The sequence below is a fragment of the Hemicordylus capensis genome, chromosome 5, assembly GCF_027244095.1.
Source record: "Hemicordylus capensis ecotype Gifberg chromosome 5, rHemCap1.1.pri, whole genome shotgun sequence".
Taxonomy (NCBI): Eukaryota; Metazoa; Chordata; class Lepidosauria; order Squamata; family Cordylidae; genus Hemicordylus; species Hemicordylus capensis.
Window position 1 is genome coordinate 67257239 of NC_069661.1, and position 13253 is coordinate 67270491.

Consider the following 13253-nt stretch of genomic DNA (forward strand, 5'->3'; position numbering starts at 1 on the left):
ATCATGTGGGTGGCCAATCTGGCTGCCCACATCCTGGCCGGCCACATCCACATCCATATCCACCAATCTGGCCGCCCAGGACTAAGAGCCTGCTTGTGTGCGGGGAGAGCGGGCGGAGCCCACTCTCCCCTCAGAAGCCCTCATGGCGCTTCACACTAATTGTGTGAAGCGCCTCAGTGTCTACTTCAACATGACTTATGATGTCATTGCACTGTATCCCATCTCCACAGCCCCACCTCACACCACTAGCAAGTGGGAAAATGCACAGTGCAATGATGCCACATTATATTCTGTAGTACATATCATGTAGTATGTGACCTTTAATAGTTTTAGATAAAACTGTATAGTGTCAGAATATTTCTTCCTATTTTGTCAAGTCAGAAAAATGGCCTATTTGGGGCATTATTAAATAATGAGTTATCCAAGCATTGTTGCTTTTGAATAAGTTAGAATGAGAACAAAAGCAAAATAACATTGCGAGTAAGGGGATAGGGCCATACCTCAGTGGTAGAGTACCTGCTTTGCATCCACGAGATCCCAGGTTCAGTGCCCAGCATCTGCAAGCAGGGCTGCAAAAGGCCTTTGTCTGAAACAGTGGAGAGCCACTACCAGTCAGTATGGACAATGTACATTAGATAAGCCTCTGGCCTGACTCAGTGTAAGGCAGCTCCATAAATTATTAACAATGGCCCACATACTACACAGTGAACTGCCTGCCTAAGTGACAGGTGTGCTTGCTGCTTCCATAACAGTTGGAACCCCACCAGCACAGCTTACGGAGGTGGGGAGGCTTCATGCCTACTAATGAGTGCATCCTCACTGTGATGGGACCCACATATAGGAGCGGGTGAGTGAGTGTGTGTGGGTTACCCTATGTACGAGTGGGAGGACACTCTCCTTAGTAGGCATGCAGCCTCACCATCTTTGCAAGTCATATTGGAGGGCTTTAAACAGCCATAGAAGTAGCAAACAAGTTGTAGGGTATGTGAGCCAGTCCTTTTATGCCTGTGCAAGACAAATAGTGCCTAGTTTCTTCTCTGGAATTTCACCACTTCTCTTTATTACAGTGTAATGAATCTGGATGACTTAACCAGGAGAGGACTATACCTGAGTGACATTCCACTACATGATGCTACCCGTGACTTAGTCCTTTTGGGAGAGCAGTTCAGGGAGGAATACAAGCTGACACAAGAGTTGGAGATACTAACAGACAGGCTTCAGCACACATTAAGAGCGCTGGAAGATGAAAAGAAAAAGACGGACACGTAAGACTCATTCTCCAAATTCAAGCAAGAAACATTATTAAAAAGTTGTGATAACAATGCTGATTTTCAAAAATACAAGTTTATATTTTAGTCATTTTGCCCTTTATTTTGAAGATTCACAAACTCTTCTAATATTAAGGCTCATAAGCAGCCTAGCCCGGCTGGGAAGAAACTGCACAGCAGTTACAGGACACTTAGTACAAGGTGTAGAGAGTTGAGAGTAGAAGACTCTCCATTAGGCACTTTTGAATTCAACCCACTGACTTCAAGAGCGATACTCAGTAAGGGTATTCACATGAGCAACGGGCAGGTGGTGGTGTGGGGAGGCAGGGTCTAACTCTCCTTCCCCCCAGATGACAGTGTGCATGCAGAAACTCCTGTGCAGAATGTTTTAGAACTCCTGCTGTCTCAGTCTTTTCCTCCCAGCGTTTTCTTCCTCAGGAACACAAGTCCAAAGCAACTATTTTAATCTGTCCCTGTCCCTTTAAATTTTCCCTAGTGAAATAAGAGCCTTCCCGTCTCTGACAATTTTTTAGAAGTCTTTAAAGACTCACCATACTGTTCTGATTGTTTTTAATGTTGTTTTAGAATATTGTTTGATTGTCTTTAATGTTGTTTTAGAATATTGTTTAAAATTTTTAAATTGTCATATTTTAAATTTCTTGTTTTTGTTTTTAACTAATGTTTTAATGTTGTTTTTATTTTGTTGTAAACCGCCCAGAGATGTAAGTTTTGGGCAGTATAAAAATATGTAAAATAAAAATACATACATACATGCAGGAACTCTAGGGACGCAGCATTCCTGCTGCAGCGGCAGAAGGGAGGAGTAAGGTGATGGCAGAAGTGGAGCGCTTGCTCTGAAAGGCAGCCAGCTAGAGATTCAGCCGCTCTAGAATGGATGCATTTCTGAGCTGCTCTGAGCTCACTTCTTTATGATAGTGGGAGAAGCTTCCTCACGAAACCCAAGTTACAGTGGCCGCAGAATTCAGCGGACACAATGGTGCTTCAGAACCTCCAGTTTCAGCATTAAAACTCACTACAAACCGAAGGTTCAAATTCAGCTTTGGAGGCAAAAACAGAGCCCCTGTTGGGTGACAGAACTGCAGCTTCACGCATTCAGACAATCAGAAACACCTACCTCAGCTATGTTTACCTGAGGTTTGGTGTGATGTCTGAATCGGGCCATAGTGTTCGAATGTTGAATACAGGCCACATTCTCTCAGTGAGAACAGTTGCAGTTAAATGTGATCAATGAGCTGAAAGTTTTCCCACTCTCTTTGCTGACACCCTACTCCTTCCACTTCTAGCCAGTGAGTTCCATTAGCTCTGCGTACCCGTTAACCGAGCTCACAAGCATTATGAGGCTATTTACATGGGCATGCAAAACCGGGCTGAGGGAGCCCAGCCCGGTTTGGCATGCATGTGTGAATCGCTGGGATTGGGCCTGAACACGGCAGCAAACCCGTCTATGTAGCCACCCTTGAAAATGAGGTTAAGGGAGTGAGCGCTCCCTTAAGCCCTTTTTCTTGATCACAGGGCAGCTGTGGTTGCTTGCAGCTGTGGCTGCCACACTGCGGGAAGCCCGGGGTGGGCGATCCCCATGATGCACCGCATACTCGCACAGTGCCTCATTGTATTTCCAGGGGCCGGGGCGACACATCCCGGCCCCTGGCCCTCCCTGCTGCCTCAGCGCACAGGGAATTTTATGGGTGTGCCCCCAAATGCCAGCTCGATTTTCTGCAGGGAAGGTAAGTTTAAGCCACCTTCCCCACAGACTGCCCTCTAACCCTTCTCACTGATTGTGAGAAGAGGCTCTCTGTCTCATTGACTAACAGGGAGGCAGTTTTGAGGGAGGGGTTTGGCCCTCTTAGGTCTTTCAGATTTTTGTGAAACCAATGTACAGGTGAAACTCGGAAAATTAGAATATCGTGCAAAAGTCCATTAATTTCAGTAATGCAAATTAAAAGGTGAAACTGATATATGAGACAGACGCATTACATGCAAAGCGAGATAAGTCAAGCCTTAATTTGTTATAATTGTGATGATCATGGCGTACAGCTCATGAAAACCCCAAATCCACAATCCCAGAAAATTAGAATATTACATGGAACCAAGAAGTCAAGGATTGAAGAATAGAACAATATCGGACCTCTGAAAAGTATAAGCATGCATATGTATTCAGTACTTGGTTTGGGCCCCTTTTGCAGCAATTACTGCCTCAATGCAGCGTGGCATGGATGCTATCAGCCTGTGGCACTGATGAGGTATTATGGAAGACCAGGATGCTTCATTAGCGGCCTTCAGCAATTCTGCATTGTTTGGTCTCGTGTCTCTCATCCTTCTCTCGGCAATGCCCCATAGATTCTCTATGGGGTCAGGTCAGGCGAGTTTGCTGGCCAATCAAGCACAGTACACTGTATACTTTTCAGAGGTCCAATATTGTTCTGTTCTACAATCCTTGTTTTCTTGGTTCCATGTAATATTCTAATTTTCTGAGATTGTGGATTTGGGGTTTTCATGAGCTGTACACCATGATCATCACAATTATAACAAATTAAGGCTTGACTTATCTCGCTTTGCATGTAATGCGTCTGTCTCATATATCAGTTTCACCTTTTAATTTGCATTACTGAAATTAATGGACTTTTGCACAATATTCTAATTTTCCGAGTTTACCTGTACCTGTGGGTCACTCCAAGTCTGCCAGTACCTCCCACTTGCCCACAGGTGCTCTTTCTCTGTCCATAAGAATTATAACAGTTCCAACTCTTTTGGAAATAGAGATAAGATTCATCCATCATCTAGAAAACTATATTAAGTCACCGAGTGGTTTTGTAAACTACTTTTGTTTTGATGTACTCAAAATCAAGGCATTCTGGAACACTTAATGTACTATTTTTTGAAGGAAAAGCATACACTTTGTTATCTCCCTTTCTGATCTTTCTTTTCCCTTCTTCCCTGAATAATTAGCTTTACTGTCCAAGACTGAGACATAAATGTTTGTTTAATGGACATAACTTTACTATGTCATCATTTGGGATTTCAAAATAATACAATTTTATCTGGTTTAATCATCACAATTACAAAATATTTTGTCCATTTTTTAAGAAACTTAGGAAAGCAGCTGTTTTCACAGCACTCACAATTCTTCCCAGAACCTAAAGTCTGAGGAGGAGGGTAACCTTTAAAGTGAAAGGCCGTGAAAGCTAACCTAGCCAGGAGAATCAGAGGGAAATGCTTTAAAAGGTGGAGCCAATCTCTATGTATATAATTTAAAATCTAAGATCCTCTTAGGCTTGATTTCTTACTTTCATAAGAACAACCCTGCTGGATCAGGCCCAAGGTCTGTCTAGTCCAACATCTGTTTCCCACAGTGGCCCACCAGATGCCTCTGGGAAGCCCACAGGCAAGAGGTGAGGGCATGCCCCTTTCCCTCACATATATTGTGTTGTATGTTAGCCGCAGTCTGTCTCCAGCCATTGTTGGACAGCTTGTAAAAATAAACTTGGAGTATGAGTATGAGAAGTGGTTTCTCCGGAAATGACTGAGGGCACGATTCAGGCAAATTTAAGTAATTTTATGTCCCATTAATTCCAGTGACAAAGATTTAAACACATATTTAACTTCTCTCTATTGAAACAATTTGTTAACATTGTCAGGATTGTGCCCTAAGAGTTTAGAAATGCTTTTTTTCCTAACCTTTAAAAACATTTTTATCCTTTAAAAGAAACATTTTGCCTGTTTTATTCTTTGATTGCACATGTAACCTTTCAGAGGCAAGCCAGTGCCTCTTGTTCAAAGATTATGAATTTAATACCTTGAATCAATGACGATCCAAAGTTGATGATGTATCAAACTACCTTGTATATGAGAACGTAACATACATAAATTGGTCTCTCTTTCTCTCTCTTTTCTTCCACTCTTTTCTTTCTTTCTTTCCAACACTGTGTAGATTGCTCTATTCTGTCCTTCCCCCATCTGTGGCCAATGAGCTGAGACATAAGCGCCCCGTGCCCGCAAAGCGGTATGATAATGTGACCATACTTTTTAGTGGCATTGTTGGATTCAATGCCTTCTGCAGTAAACATGCTTCTGGAGAGGGAGCCATGAAAATTGTCAATCTCTTAAATGATCTCTATACAAGATTTGATATTCTGACTGATTCACGAAGAAATCCCTTTGTTTATAAGGTAAGTACAACTTTTACATTTCACTTTAATATATTAGACAGTGCTGATTCTTATTATTAATGAAATAACACAACCGTTAGTGGAAATCTGCATAGTAAAGCAGACCTTCTTCCTTAACTGAAATGCAGTGTAAAACCAACACTGTATAATAAATGGCATTATGAAAATGATTATAAGGTTTATATTATTGTATAGCTTTATATTATATTTTCTTTTGTCAGTTCTCTGATTATTCAAAGCTCCTATGAACATAACAGATTTAATTGTTGGTAAGGGGAAAAAACTGCACACTGAAATAAGATTCTCTTGGGGGAAAAATTGGGTCAAAATTGGGTGGGGGTGAGCAGGGTTACCAAAACTGTCTTGGCTCACCCTTTTTGCTATGGCTGCCTGGTTCAAGGTACTCTTGGGTCTCTCAGAGGCTAGATGGTGCTATATATTCCTATGATCCTCTCCTAGAATGAGGGCAGAAAACATTGCCTTTCCTCTGGGTGGCTTCAGAACAATTTGCTTCATAATGATGTCATTGTGTAGCATCAGAGCAAAGGTGATGTTTCCTGCCCTCCTTTTAGGGTAAATTGTGGTGAAAAATGGCAGCCAACTGTGGACCCAGAAGTGCTGGTGTATTATGGCATTTCCTTCACAATGCTCATCCAGCTTTGCATTCTGAAATGTATCCTGAAATAAAAAGGAATACATTTGGGCACAAGTGATAATACCCTTCCATTTCAATAAACCAGTCAAAAGCTTTTTTTAAAAAAAAAAGCTCTTGAGTGCTACCTCTCCTTTTCTCCTGCTTTAATCTTCCTAACCCTAAACTCTTGGTAAAGGTAAAGTAAAGTTGTGCCGTCAAGTAGATGTTGACTCCTGGTGACCGCAGAGCCATGAAGTTTTCTTTGGTAGAATACAGGAGGGGTTTACCATTGCCATCTCCTGCTGAGTATGAGATTATACCTTTCAGCATCTTCCTATATCACTGCTGCCTGATATAGGTGCTTCCCATAGTCTGGGAAACATACCAATGGGGATTCAAACCAGCAACCTCTTGCTCCCTAGGCAAGTTACTTCCCCGCTGTGCCATTAATACAGGGTCTTGTGTTGTCCTGCTATCTGTATGTTTATACTATGTTTTTTCTAAAAAATGTGGTCCTATATGGGACACCACTGAATATCTTCCTTATATACTCTCCATATGACTAACAAGTATTGGCTGATAATCCTAATGCTACACTTGTGCAACGAAGAGTTGCATTAGTGCAAGATCACGTTAACTGCATGTTCATGTAACTGCTTTTTTGAAATTGTGCAAAAGTTCCCCACAAAACATATGAAGTGTGCCACAGGTCATGCACTTTGTAGAAGCACAAACATGCTAGCACAATGCAAGTCTGGAACACAAACCCCAGATTTAGCACAATTAGCTAGCACAACATTCTTGCATATTTATTTATGTACATTAATATCCTGCTCTTCTTCCAAGGAGCCCGGAGCTGCATAAATGGTTGTGTTTATCCTTACAACAATTCTGTGAGATACGTTAGGCTGAGAGATAAATGTCTGTCTCACAGTCATCCAGTGAGCGCTAGGGATGTGCACAGAACTGGTGGGGGCTGGTTCGATGGTGGGGGGTGGCTTTAAGGGTGGGGGGTGCACTTCCCCCCCACCGCGTTTCCCCCACCGACGCATGAGTCCTAAAAAGCCCGTCGGGTGTCAGCGTATCTCCCTGCTGCTCCGTGCCGCCATTTACTGCATGTACCCAGAAGTAGGGACAGTGACTGCTCACGTCACAAACACACACCAGCCATGCACCCACCCCCGCCCTTAAAGCCACCCCCTCTGCTGCTGAAATGTTAAGCCGGCAGGGGTTCGAACCGGTTCGGAGGCCCATAAAAGGGCCTCTGAACTGGTTCATGCACATCCCTAGTGAGCACATTAGTCCAGAGGTTCTGAATACCAGGGTTTCCATATAACCAAGAAAGTGGAATAACTGCTGACTTCACCCTTTTATTAGGTTGAGACAGTGGGAGACAAGTATATGACAGTAAGTGGCTTGCCAGAGCCATGTATTCATCACGCACGGTCTATCTGCCACTTAGCGCTGGATATGATGGAAATAGCTGGACAGGTTCAAGTTGACGGAGAGTCCGTACAGGTTAGTAATTGACAACACTGGACCTCATGGAGTTTTTATTGGATTTCATGGAGGTTCTATATGCTGCAAATTAATCCCTAGATTTTCAAAACACATCACAGGGCCTCTCCTATCTCTCAGGTGGATTACAGATGGTGGCACTTGGTGACAGTTGCTCTTCAAAACAGGAGCCAATATATGAAATCCCTCAGGGCTCCATTCTGTCACTAGTACTTTTTAACATTTCCATGAAACCGCTGGGTGAGGTCATCAGGAGATTTGGTGCTGGGTGTTATCAATATGCTGATGACACCCAATGATGTGATTTTCAAAACACATCACATCACAGCATTCAAATTTGTACAGTCTTTAAAAAGTTGGTAACAATCTACTAGCAAAACCAGTCCTGGGCATAATTGAAAAATGGATAGCTGAGGGATGCTACCTACTACAAGGGTACGGACATGTAAGAATGGCTCTGCCTTACCTTCCACTACTGCCAGTGATGACATCTTGGATTATGCTGGCAGCGGTTGCCTTTTCATTCCTTCAAGAGTGAAGCTGGGAACAGGATAAAGAGATTAGAATAAAGAGAGGCAGGAAAACATGACAAACTGTTATCATGCACAGCCTTCCTCTTCCTTCTTGGTGGCCCCACTGTTTCTATTTGGGGAGCCCTTTTACTCAACAAGCACTTAGACAAAGGGCAGGTGGCTATGGTAGCTGAATTTAACAAGCAATCTGCTACATAATTGCAGATTGCTACATTGCAACTGCTACATAATTGTTCCTTGGAACAATGGACAAAATGATGCCTGAAATGCACTAAAAGTTTCACTAAAAGTTGCTCTTTAAAAGTCTAAATAGTGATTTGTAATATATTATAATAGGTGGCCTGTTGATCGTATGGTGAAGGAAATTAGAGATTTATTACTGTGATTATAAACTTTAAGCTGTTAGAGAGCTTAAGCTCTATGCAGCACTATATGCACTGCACTTGAATCATTTGTAACATTTTATTTTCTATTGTCTTTTTAAAAAGATAACTATAGGTATTCATACTGGAGAAGTAGTTACAGGTGTCATTGGCCAAAGGATGCCTCGTTATTGCCTTTTTGGAAACACTGTTAATCTAACAAGTAGAACAGAAACCACCGGAGAAAAGGGAAAAATCAATATCTCTGAATACACCTATAGGTGAGAAATTGAGTTTTGCTGGTTGATTATATCCGTTTCTAATCAACAGTTTTAAAACATGTCTGATTTTATCTTACAGGGAGGTTGTTGGATCTGGCCTCGTTGATATCATTAATACCTCTCTGAGGGAGGCAGAATGCCACCATGTTTGAAGGAATCAATGGTTAGACTTCTTCCTAAAAAGCCTGCTCTGGATCCCTTGATGATAGATTATTTTATAGGCCAATCTCCCATGGTTGCGTAAGGTGTTTGAGAGGGTGATGGCTAATCAGCTCCAAGTGGTCTTGGAGGAAACTAATTATCTAGACCCATTTCAAACTGGCTTTAGGGCAGGCTATGGGGTTGAGATGGCTTTAGTCAGCCTGATAGATGACCTGCACCAGGAAACTGACAGAAGCAGTGAGACTCTGCTGGTTCTTTTGGATCTCAGCATCTTTCAATACTATCAGCCATGGTATCCTTCTAGATTGCCTAAGGGAGTTGGGGATAGGAGGCACTGTTTTACAGTGTGTCCACTCCTATCTCTCAGGTGGATTACAGATGGTGGCACTTGGTGACAGTTGCTCTTCAAAACAGGAGCCAATATATGAAATCCCTCAGGGCTCCATTCTGTCACTAGTACTTTTTAACATTTCCATGAAACCGCTGGGTGAGGTCATCAGGAGATTTGGTGCTGGGTGTTATCAATATGCTGATGACACCCAAATCTATTTCTCCTTGTAATCAATATCCAGAGGCGTAACTAGGGAAAATAGCGCCTAGGGCAAGCACTGAAATTGCGCCCCCTCTCCAAACATCTGACATCCATCTTTCAGATAACTTTACCATAATAGCAGCTCAAAAATTTTAGCAGTGGATGTAGCCAAACCAAAAAATTCTGGAAAACTACAAATTTCAGTATGCTGGGGCTCATGAAATACCCCAATACTATGTGGAGGTGTACTTGGAAAACTGAACAGAAGTGCTTGTCTAATTCTCCACTATGCATTGTAGCATCAGTATTACATAAGTTTTAAAAATAAATGGAGAATCTGACTTTTCCCAGATACTCTGAAAATAATTAAAGGATCTGCAGAGGAAACTGTGTCACTGCTTGGAATATATTCTAGTATTTCAGAAAGACAGTTAAAATGAGAGAAAGAGAGCAAGAAACTCCCAGTGGGCCTTAATACTAAGGATTTCAAACTGATTCAAAGACAAACTCACCATTCAGCTCAGTATTCACAAGCCCTGATTCTCTGTACATAGTGCCAAACTGAATATGTGTACAGTGACTTATGTTAAACGATTTTTTTTACCTGTAGCCCCTTTGGGGGGATTCCTAAAGGCCATGGGGGGTCTGCAAAGGTTCCCCCTCTCTCCACTGGCCTCTTAATTTACTGTCACAGCCTGTCCCGGGCTGATTTTCGGGCCGGTTCAAGCCTGCAAAGATCAGTGTGGTGGTCATTTTGGAGGCTGCCACACATGCTCAAATGGCCTCTATGAGGCCTGGCATGGCCTAGGGCCTTGCAGAGGCCATTTGAGCATGTGTGGTGGCCATTTTGTTTTTGACAGCCATTTAAAAAATAATAATTTTAAAAAGTGGCGCCCCCTTCAAGTGGCACCCGGGGCACATGCCCTGCCTGCCCTACCCTAGATACGCTCCTGCCAATATCAGGAAATGGCATTAGTCCATTAAATGCCTGCCTATGGGCAGTAATGGGCTGGATGAGGAACAACAAACTAAGGCTGAATCCAAGCAAGACAGAGGTGTTCATTGTTGGGGGTCATAACCTGCAAGATGGGATAGAACTTCCTATTCTAGACAAGGTTACACTCCTCAAGAAAGAAAAGGTTCGTAGCTTGGGAGTGCTCTTGGACCCGGGTCTCACCCTGGTGCCTCAGGTTGAGGCTGTGGCCAGGAGCACTTGTTACCAGCGGCAATTGATTCAACAACTCTGCTCGTTCTTTGAAGTGAATGACCTGAAAACAGTGGTACACCAGCTGGTGATCTCCCGGTTGGACTACTGCAATGTGCTCTATGTAGTGCTGCCTTTGTATGTAGTTTGGAAACTTCAGTTAGTCCAAAATGCAGCTACCACATTCGTCTCTATTCTATCCCGGAGAGACCACATTATGCCTGTTCTGAAACAAGTGCACTGGCTGCCGATATGTTTCCAGGCAAAGTACAATGTGCTGGCTATTACTTTTAAAGCCCTGGATGGCTTAAGTCTGGGTTAGGTCTAGAGCCTTTCTCTACAAGATCCCCACTGCTCATTAAGATCATTCGGAAGACTCCCTCTTCAGTTGCCACCAGTTTATCTGGTGGAGACCTGGGAACAGGCCTTCACAGTTGTTGCCCCTAGGTTGTGGAATCCTCATGGATATAAGACTATCTTCCTTGGAGGCCTTAGGAGAGCCTTAAAGACCCATCGAGGTGGGTCTCACGATCAATGAGACCCACTTTTGCCAAAACTGTGGGGCCCACAGACGATCTCTGCAGAAGCCCTGGGTGGCCGTATCGGCCGCCCACACGATTGCCGGCCCTGTAATGGAGCCGGCAGGGCCTGGGGAGCTCAGGGGCCACACGGCGGCATACAGGCGAGATACGGCATACGGCGGCGAGTGCGCAGGGCATACTGGGGAGACCCCCGGAGCTGCAAGGTGGCTTTTCGCCTCCCCTCCGGGGGTCTACTTACGAGTAGCCCTGGTGCGGAGCTGCGCCATGGCTACTCACGACCAGATAGCCCAGGTTTGCAGAGCATTTGCTCCGCAAACCCGGGCTAAGAGGAGGGGTACTTGAGCGGGTTACCCGATCGAGAACCACCAGGCTCACAGCTGAGCCTGGTGGTTCTCATGATTGGGAAAAATCGGGCTAGGCTTTCCTAGCCCGATTTTCCCCGAGCGTGAGAATAGCCCCATCTTGTATCATGAATTTTGACCAGACACTTGTATCATGAGTTTTGATAAAGGCTTACCCACAGGTTACATTAATTCTACCACACAGATAAAAAGCTTGTCAGCTTTGGATACTCTGATGAATTATGTTTGGCTTTTAAAGACACCCCCCCCACACACACTTTTTTTTACACTAGCACTATGAAGCTATTCTCACGAGCGAGCAAAACTGAGCTAAGGGAACCCAGCCCAGTACCACCCCATCCAGAGGCGATTTAGCAATAGCAATAGCACTTACATTTATATACCGCTTTATAGCCAGAGCTCTCTAAGCGGTTTACAATGATTTAGCATATTGCCCCCAACATTCTGGGTACTCATTTTACCGACCTCGGAAGGATAGAAGGCTGAGTCAACCTTGAGCCCCTGGTCAGGATCGAACTTGTAACCTTCTGGTTACAGGGCGGCAGTTTTACCACTGCGCCACCAGGGGCTATCTGGTCGCTATCTTACTCGCTCATGAGAACCATCGGGTTCAAGGGCAAGCCTGGTGGCTCCACGGTGGCAAGCCCACCTTTGGAGCCAACCCCTTAAACGAGGTTAACAGAGTGAATGCTCAGTTGAATTCATTTTCCTGATCATGTGTCAGCCACAGCTGCTTGCAGCTGCAGCAAACACACTCGGGGGGTGGATGGGGGAAGGAAGGGGATCCCAGGAATGCACCACAGACTTGCACAGTGCATTTACTGGGGTCCCAGTGGGTGGGGTGCTAGGTGGCGCTTTCCTTTGCCCGACCCCGGAGCTGCCAGATAAGGTGCGGCAAAGTGTGGGCAGCCCACAGGAGAGCCTCCCCTTGTCTGGGTGGGCGATCCGCCTGCCCAGAGACGGGTAAGTGATCATCTGTGGGGAGAGCAGGTCAAGGCCACTCTCTCTGCAAACCCCCTCTCAGCGCTTCACACTGCTTGTGTGAAGTGCCTCTATAAGTTAGTTAAGTTGTTGCAAGTCTGGGCTAGGCTGCTCATCGCATGTTTCATTTGTTGCCAAATGTTTAACATTTGAGCATATCTGTCTTTAATTGCAGGTGTCTGATGACTCCGGAAAATTCAGATCCACAATTCCATCTGGAACACAGAGGTCCCATTTCCATGAAGGGTAAAAAAGAACCCATGCAAGTTTGGTTTTTGTCCAGAAAGTGCACTGAGACGGAGGTATGATTAATCAGAATGCCGTAAAACAGAAAAAAAGAAAAGTGAGGCATATATACTGTATGGACAGAAAACTAAATCATGAGAACCATTTTTACTTGCAAAACTAAATGTTCCCTAGAAAAAATGAATCATTTAAAAAACATTCTTGCATTAATATTTTTGCTGTCTTGACAACAGATTAATTGTCTGTTACTTCTCCCTGGTGTTTATGCATTTGTTAGAAACTAGTTTTTTTCATTTCAAAAAGTCCTTGAGGCAGTGCCAAGTGTTTAAATATTTATTACACTTTTTCCAGTTGGTACTATGCAGTGCCTGTGCCTAGCTGTAGCATATAAGAGGTACCTTTTGAAACGTCTTTTCACTGGCTCTGACACTCAGACTAGCA

At 43.9% G+C, this 13253-nt stretch overlaps 1 protein-coding gene across 3 annotated transcripts in view; it reads left to right on the top strand.

Moving 5' to 3' along the window:
• The window catches only part of GUCY1B1 (guanylate cyclase 1 soluble subunit beta 1), a 72081-nt gene that overhangs the window by 54141 nt on the left and 4687 nt on the right, over positions 1-13253 (top strand). For 2 of the 3 annotated variants that reach the window (XM_053255589.1, XM_053255592.1), the window contains 5 exons: positions 1068-1265; positions 5218-5455; positions 7467-7607; positions 8629-8783; positions 12742-12868. In XM_053255589.1, coding sequence (XP_053111564.1) covers positions 1068-1265; positions 5218-5455; positions 7467-7607; positions 8629-8783; positions 12742-12868 — 859 coding nt within the window. Of the gene's footprint in view, positions 1-1067; positions 1266-5217; positions 5456-7466; positions 7608-8628; positions 8784-8862; positions 8947-12741; positions 12869-13253 lie in introns of those variants that run through there. The other variant, XM_053255590.1, reaches the window with a different exon arrangement.